This window comes from Perca fluviatilis, chromosome 13 (assembly GCF_010015445.1).
Source record: "Perca fluviatilis chromosome 13, GENO_Pfluv_1.0, whole genome shotgun sequence".
Taxonomy (NCBI): domain Eukaryota; kingdom Metazoa; phylum Chordata; class Actinopteri; order Perciformes; family Percidae; genus Perca; species Perca fluviatilis.
Window position 1 is genome coordinate 669,575 of NC_053124.1, and position 8,704 is coordinate 678,278.

General features: G+C 43.8%; 1 protein-coding gene across 1 annotated transcript; it reads left to right on the plus strand.

The window, feature by feature from the left end:
• Positions 1-3,558: 3,558 nt before the first annotated feature.
• txnipa (thioredoxin interacting protein a) lies at positions 3,559-7,754 on the plus strand. Its single transcript, XM_039820657.1, has 6 exons — positions 3,559-3,936; positions 4,463-4,538; positions 4,655-4,802; positions 5,036-5,395; positions 5,496-5,804; positions 5,914-7,754. The coding sequence occupies exons 1-6, from the start codon at positions 3,681-3,683 to the stop codon at positions 5,959-5,961; spliced, it is 1,197 nt and encodes a 398-aa protein (XP_039676591.1). The 5' UTR covers positions 3,559-3,680; the 3' UTR covers positions 5,962-7,754.
• The last annotated feature ends 950 nt before the right edge of the window (positions 7,755-8,704 follow it).

Below are 8,704 nucleotides of genomic sequence, written 5' to 3' on the forward strand. Positions count from 1 at the left end.
ACGTGGCCTCCACCTGCCTCAGCTCCTCTCAGATCTTAATCTAGTTTGACATTTTATGAAGCGGTTAAGATTCTGGGAGATGAGAATCACTTCTAGACCCGAGGCATGGCCTCTGTTGCTGAGGTGGCCCTTGGATTGAAGCTGGTTTAAGACATTGGGTGTTTTTACATAAAGCCTTGTCTGTAATGACTGGATTGTACAGGATGGAACAAGCTGGTCAAATTAGCATTACTCAATTATTGGGAAAGTCATCTGTGTTTTGCTGTAGTTGCTCATTTTGAAATGAATCTAAATTCTTTGAGAACTTAAGTTATAAATGATATGAACCATGTAGCTGTGCTGTATGTTACTAGTGGTGTCCTTTAGGGGGGTGTTGGACTGTAGCAGGTTTGCTCCACCAGAGAGCAGTAGACTTCCACTAGCAGGTTTCTCCTTGTAGGGTTGGGTCTGGTCTTATTTCAGCTCTGTGGTTTCTTTTGTGTCTCTTTGTAGTTTTGTGTCTTTGTTAGTTTAGTGTATTTTATGGCTTTGCATCACTTTATTTGTTTTGTATCTCTGTAGTTTGACTTTGCAACAGTAAATACTGAGGGTTTATGGTGGAAGGTTCTCCTGATGGTAGGTTTAAAAGAAGTAGGTGAAAGTTCACGAAAGGGAACAATGTGATCTCATCCGCTCCAAAACAGCTTCTAGTCCAACCCCCCAGCAACAACACTGGGCTGTACAGCTCACATAACCCCCACACACACAGCTGGGAAACTAGGAAGTAAATGTCCCTTTCATTTAAAACTGTCTTTATCCTTTATTATTGGCTCCAAAATGTCTTATGAACATTTTAGTGTGTTATTAGGTGTGTGTGTGTGGTCAGTCAGCCAGACGATGTTCATGTAGTCTGGACCGAAAACTTTCTCTGGAATGCATGACGCTCCATGTTGGAACATTGCTCCACTCAAAATAGCTTGCATGTCTTGTGCTGCCCATCCCTCAATCCTCATATCAAGGCTGTACAAAATAACAAATGCGTATCTATATAATGCATTCTAATACAACAGCCCTTCACTAAATACAACCTTTACACAACTGTAAATGTTCAGCTCACACATGCAAATTATAGCCTACACACAAGCTTTTCACCTTAAATGATTGCTACTTTGGTTTTTCACTTTTTAAAGACATTCTGACAAACCTACAAAGTCACATGGTGTGCAGTGCAAGCAGTTAAAACCTTAGGTGATCTTAAAGCTTTGATGCTGATAGAGGAATTTCAAAACTGTTTGCCAGAGAGAGTCAGCATTTATTTGAATGAGCAGAAACCTGTAAAGGTGTCTGATGCTGCAGCTCTTGCTGATGAATATGTTCTCACTTATAAATCTGTGTTCGGTGAGAGATTTGTTGCGCAAAATCGGGTTAGTGACAACCGGTTTAGAGAAGGTTCAAGTGTTCCTGGTTTTCCCTCTAAAAATCTGTCCGGTAGTGCAGACGGGAACCCTCGGGAGGGATGGGGATCTAAGGAGAGCCCAGTGTGTTTCTACTGTAAGCCACGGGGACATATAGTCGCAGATTGTAATGTTTTGCATCCAGAGAACAGGTCTGTAAAGTCTGGTCCTGTGTCAGAATCAGCTTCTGAGTCTGAGCTGGAACTTTTTGCTCCATTTCTTATGGAGTGTTTTGTGTCCTTAACTGGGCATGGTGAAAAGGTTTCAGTAACTATTCTGAGGGACACAGCGGCGTCACAATCGTTCATTTTGAGTGATGTGTTGTCTCTCTCTGATGAGTCTGCGGTGGATTCTGATGTCCTGGTGCGGGGTTTTGGCATGCAGTATCCGGGGGCACCTGTGTTCCTTGAATCAGATCTGGTGACAGGTCCAGTGAGTGTGGGGGTTCGCCCCTGTTTTCCAGTTAAGGGGATCGATTTTATTCTGGGACCTGATTAGGCCAGCGGTAAGGTGCTGGTTAAGATACAACTATCGTGGTGTGTTTTCTGCCGGTGCTGTGACCTGTGCCGTGTCAGTGGCTCCAGTTAGGAATGAAGATGGTATTAATGCTTCTGGTGGCTTTGACCTATCTGTTCCACCTCCACCGCTTCTTCCTGTTAACCTATCATCTGCTGCAGGAGAGGGTGGTGAAGTCAGTAAAGTGAACATGGCCCGTGAACAGCTGGTGGGGGAGCCTTTTGAACGGGTTATTGTTGACTGTGTTAGTCCTCTTCCTCGTAGCAAGTCAGGTGATGCATTTCTGTTAACGGTTAACATGTGTGCAAGAACGCATTTCCCTGAAGCTATTCCCATACGTAACATAACTGCTCCTATTGTGATGAAAGCGTTGGTCAAGTTTTTCTCTGTGTTTGTGTTTTGCCAGTGTATGATTTCCAGTTCAATTTTATTTATAATGCCAAATCACAACAGAGGTTATCTCAGGACAGGGTGGGTCAGACCATACTCAGAGACCCAACTTTCCTCCATCAGCAATTCAGTATGAACATTCTGTCTTAATTAATACTGAATCAAATGTATTCTGGGCATTTCCCACAACATGTATTTTAGTAATGTTGCATATGCTTGGTTTTTGTTATTGTATTCAGTGTGCTCTATAAACAAAGCTATTGCATTTCCTTGCCTATAATGCACTATGGTTGCATATGAACAAAATTCCTAAGGGGATCAGGTTGGCTAAAATGTTAACCGTGAGACAGAGTTGGTCAATAGTCAGTCAATAAATGTAATCACATTTACACATATAGCAAATAATCTGTAAAATGGGTGGAGCCCTTTACAAATGCATCTTGTGTGTTCCTAATATAAAACATCAATGTCTTAAAAACCTCCACCATCTCTCTACTGTCAAATCTCTAATAAAGGCATTATAATTTAGTGTATTATTCATACTGAAAACCAACTACATTTTCATAACAACCACGATATATTTTCTCTATGTTTTTGTAACATACTTCAAGCCCAACCCTGGTGATACTAACGAGTTTTCAGGATCAGTGTGTGTGTGTGTGTGTGTGTGTGTGTGTGTGTGAAAATGAACGGGTTTCTGGATCTCTGAAGAAGAAGAGGCTTGGGGTCCAGTTGAAGATTTAACACAAAGAGTTATTAATAAAAATGATAAGTCAAAATACAAAGAATGATGCTGCAGGGCCTGTAAATAGTTGCTTTACCCTAAAGCTTCCACGTCTAGTTTGCCTAACCCGGCTGCAGCACACATTTGAATACATAAAAATACATGGTTATTAAGAATTATTTATTTAACTCAACAATAATGAAACCCTTCCAGTTGAACGGCTGATCGACTAACCGTTCTCTGGCGAGATCATGGGGGTGACATGTGTTTACTACTTGTGTCCTGCTCTCTCTCTGGGTCCGCCTTCAGCTTCCGGTGCACACATCTGCTGAGCATGCTCTGCATTGCCCCAGCCACGCGGTGTTCACGCGTCGGTTTCGGGCGCCCATTGGCTAGAGCTGACACAAACAAAGATTTTCCACCAATGGGAGCAGTGTGCACGCGCTGAGCCATGCCGTTCACTCTGGCTGCTCGTGTCTCGCTGAGGCTCCTCACATAAAACCTGCGGGTCCTCTTTGTTGACAGCAGAGTCCAGTGGAAACCACCGAGCGCTTCTCAGCGGCTCCGTATTAGCAGTTCACATATCAGATATCATCATATATCCCAAACAAGCAGTCATGGTGGCTATGGCAAAGAGAGTGAAAACCTTTCAAATCAGCTTTTCGGACCCCAACAAGACGTTTTACTGCGGCGGGGACAAGGTGTCCGGCCGGATACAAGTGGAAGTGAACGAAGTGACCCGTGTGTCCGCAGTGAAGGTCCTGGGTCTGGGCTGCGCCAAGGTGGAGTACGCTAAAGGCAAGCAGCGGTGCCGACAGGAGGCCGAGTACCTGAGACATGAAGAGGTCCTGCTACTGGACGGCCAGCCCACAGGTAAGGTTACTGGTCCACATATTGTCACCTCGGATAAGATAAACCAGCAGCACAAGACAGGCTAATACAGATACATAGAGAAAGTAAAAGAATAAGAGGTAAAGTTATATAACGCAACAAACTCATGTAGCTAACAATAGAATAGAAATAAAAAGTAGAAAAAACTACGAACATATGGGGACAAAATTGTATGGTAAAGTGAAAGTAGAAGTGATTAATAGCAGCAGTCATTAACCAGACTGATGATATTTGTCAGTATAATATATATAAATATCATTTGTCAGTGTAATATGAATGAATTGCTAGCCAATGGTCTCTTTTCAGTGGCTTTAGCCTATTGCTCCCTGCTGTGTGACTCATTAGCGATGGGGGCTGTCTGGCAGTGTGTGGAACTCCCCTGGTTTATCTGCTCAGAGCAGACCAGAGGGATTCTCCTGGACTTGATCTTTCCCATGTTGAATCAAACAGCTGTCGGTGTCATCCAGCGAGACAACATGTTTAGTTAGGTCTCATTTTATCTTTCCAGACTCTGATGGATCAGTCGTCTTGAGGCCTGGCAACAAATATGAGTACATCTTTGGATTTGAGCTCCCCCAGCAAGGGTAAGGCAGTCTTTCTTACTTTAAATAATATTCCATCCTCTCTGGACATATGGCTCTTCATTGAGTACTAGATGGACTACTTTTGGCTTTAATTTTCTTCACGTGTGTTCTCACAGGCAGCTGGTGTCCTCATACAAGGGGAAGTTTGGCTATGTCCAGTACTATGTGAAGGCCCTGATGGAGAGGCCTCAGCAGCCCACCTTTGAGTGTAGGAAAGCCTTTGAAGTGGAGGAGCCCCTGGATGTCAACACCCCAGACCTGCTGGTGAGTTCACTGACACTGAACATCAAAAGGGTTATTTAATTTGGCTTTTTATCAGCTTTTCAGCATTGCCTTATCTGTCTCAGCCCAAACAGGACATAAGATATAATAACAGGCCAAAACATTGAGCTCTTTTGTGTCCATTTGTTATGTAATTATGATAACTAGCATAAATAGCATGACTTTGACATGGAGTCTCCAGATGAGTTAAGTCTTACCTCCCGGCATCTCCTCAGTCTCCCTCAGGTGGCATGAAGGAGAAGAAAGTCACCTGCATGTTCATCCCTGATGGCCAGGTGTCACTGAATGCAAAAATTGACCGCCGTGGCTTCTGTGAAGGCGAAGACATCTGCATCAACGCAAAGTTTGAGAACACCTGCTCTCGCATTGTGGTGCCCAAGGCCGCCATCATCGCCAAGCACACTTACCAGGCCAACGGCCGCACCAAGGTATTCCGCCAGAAGTTGTCTTCGGTGCGCGGCAACCACATAATCTCCGGCATGTGTGACGCCTGGCAAGGAAAGACCATCAGGGTGCCAAAGATCAAACCCTCTATGCTGGGCTGCAACATAATCCGTGTGGAGTACGCTCTAATGGTAAGCCTTCAGTTGCTGCATGTGGCCAGAGACGTTTGGCTGTTACATTTTGAGAATTGAAAATCGGTGTTAATGTATGTGTTTGTGATCCTTCTGCCAGATTTACATCCACATCCCTGGTAGTGAGAAGCTGATACTGGAGCTGCCTCTGGTCATTGGTACCGCTGGTCTGGGCAGCCGCAGCAACAGCGTAAGCAGCCAGGAGGGTTCGGTCAGCAACTCGTCCCAGAGCTGGGTGTCCCTCAGGATGCCCTCTGAGCCTCCCAGCTACTGTGACCTCACCCGCGACTGCCGCCTGGACCAGCCCCTCACGCCACTCCTGGACGACGTTGACGGTGACGCTGACGACAGCCCCATCTTCATGAACGCTCCAGCCTTTCAGTTCCCGCCAAGTCCGACATACACTGAGGTAGGGGTTTCACCTAGTTATTACAATACTGGGCATAACCCTCTCTTCAAACTGATAAGAAATGACCTTTGCTGGTAGTCTTATCTAATAAAACTATATTTCTTTCCAGGCTGAGGAGGAGTACCATGGCAACGCTCGCATGCTGCCGGTCTGCTGAAGTCCAGCAGGGATTCTACAACTGTGGTCCAGCTCTCAGGGACCATTCATCTTAAGCACTTGAAAAGGAGCAGAAGGTCCAAACTCCAGAGAAGATGTGTTGGGATTCAGAAGTATAGCCAGGACTGTGGAAATGGACAGAAAGAGGCTTGCCTGCTCTGTCTGCTGTCTTCACCGCGCTTCATCACCTACGCTGATCTTGAGTCTTCCGCCTGGTGCCCTTCAGGTCATGGACACAGAGGCTGTGGTGCTCTACATTTCTGAATAAGCTGTCCCTTCCAGAGACTCAAACTTTCAGGGTCTCACTGTACATTCACAGACACTTTATGACTTTGTTTTTGGGGCCAAGCATTGTATGAGTCAGACCTCAGCCTGCTGTGACATCTTGCTTTTTTGGGGGTTTGTCTTTTCCCCATAATGCATTGTTTCCCACGGAATTAGAGTGTATTTGTGGTAGTGGCACTGAAAAAAGTTGTGAAGTTTTGAAAAACAAAATACTTTATTTTGATATATTTTTTGCATTCTGATTTGTTTTTCAAATGATGGGTTTGAGGGGAGCCCAGCTTTATTTACATGTCAGTCGTCTGGACCCTACTACCCCCTGCTCTAAAGCCTGGCATCACCACACAGCTAGCATATGTTGTGAGTTCACCTGGAAGTCCCAAACACCAGGTATGTTTAGTCTGTTCCTCTCTGCCGTTGTGTTTTCACATAGAACCGTGCTGGTTAAAGTTAACGCCGCTGTAAAAAGGGCTAATGTCAGCTATCTTAGCTAACATCAGGCTTTATGTGAAAAACAATGGCACAGAGAAACAGACTTACTTGCAGTCTGGGAGTTTCAGGTGAACTTGTGAAAGCTGTTGTCATAGATGTATGGTAACGTCAGAGGCTTACTGCAGTCAAGCAGTCCAAGTGTGCACAGATAGGAGGCGGCCACTGGGCTATTCGACAGGGGTCCCAATGTAAACAGAGAGAGAGAGAGAGAGAAACGGAGGGGCCGAGTGAATCAATGCGCTGCACACAGCTCTGCAATAAAATAAGATATTACCCATTTAAAAAAGTAAAGAAATAGTAAAGAAATTTTAGTAATAATTACTAAAATTAATGTAAGGGAAACACTGTAATGCTTTGTCATTCCTGTCCAACCTATGTTTTTAAGGGATTTCCCTTGAGGAATCATCCTTTTTGTTGAGTCCAGTCAGTTTGTGTTGCTGTAAAGAATTGTCAGGATTATTGTTGCCTTTTGAGAATTACAGCATGTAGAATAATCTTCGTCAGAGGCTAATCTTCAATATTTTCTTTTGCACCAGTGTTTAAAAAAAAGAGATTTATTCCTGTATTTTATTGCACTTTTTGATTGATGCATTTTGCTCTACTACTGCCTCAAAGAGTTTTTGTTTTTTATGTTTTGTGTGAACAGCGTTTGTGATGTGGAGAGTGAATATTCTCTAGGTTAAACACTCTAAACTTGTTGGAACCTCACCTTGATTTCCAAATCCCAGCTTGGTGATTGGCTGTTAATTGCCAAACATGATCCAAACAACATACGCGCTCCGATATCGTGGAACGCACCTGAACGCATATGAGGATAATCATTGTATCTGATCTGCAGCTGTTATAGACAACCTTTCATTGTGGTGGTTTCACAACTTCTGTTCTTTCAGGGCGCAAAGAAAATCACTGTTAACGGCTGATTTGTGATAAAGTAAGTTTGCAATGCGTCTTTGATACTTCAAAGTATTTTTGTATGAAACCCTTTGGGTTACTTTTTTATTAAAGAAATGTTGAATAATATCCAGCGTGTCTGCTCTTTCGTGTGTAACTGGTTTCAGATCAGTTATCAGTAGCCTGTTCATCAAAGTTGTGGTTCAGCCTTCCCTTTATAGCCAGCATGGTGTATGAAAGAGGCGGGCAGTCTTTAGCAGCACCTGGAGCCTGATCAGAGGACCTTCATTGTGGGAACCATTATTAGCCTTAATCAGTGTTTTGACTCTGCTGTTGGCCATCGAGGCTTTAACATGTTGGTTGCCACAGTAAAGTTGTTTTCTACAGAACTGGAAACTGGAAAATAATGCTCGTATGACCTCTCCCTCTGCCACATAGCAGGACTTTGGATATCATTATTTGCTCCTCTGCTGAAATGCAATTTGAAGATGAAGATTTGAAGAGTTTTTTGTGTGATTGGTGAGAAGGACATCTGGGCTACCTTTCTGAGGGCCACCACTACTGGACGTACTGGATGTACACTATACAGTGCTGGGATAAATCTCTGACGGCCACAATCATGCTTCATGTTGAATCATACACAAGTTGATGGAGCTGATGGGATTACATTTTACTGAAATTGTACTTCGTAAGATTTCATGTGACAAATCAAATTGATTAATTCATTGAACTTTAACCGGCTTTTCCTATGGTTCTCAAGACAAGTCCCCATGGACTGAGCTACTGCCACCCCTTTTAATCCTATGGTGCCATAGTCTCGCTTTGCCAGTGCCTTATTATTATATATTAGCTCTAAATGGTCAAGCACCATCATATTTTGAAGAGCTCTTAGTAACTTATTGTCCCACTACAGCACTGTGCTCCCAGAATGCAGAGTTACTTGTGGTTCCTAGAGTCTCTTAAAGTAGACTGGGAGCCAGAGCCTTCAGCTACCAGGCTCCTCTCCTATGGAACCAGCTCTGGGTTCGGGAGGCAGACACCATCACCACATTTAACAGTTAACTTATTCTTTATTTTAT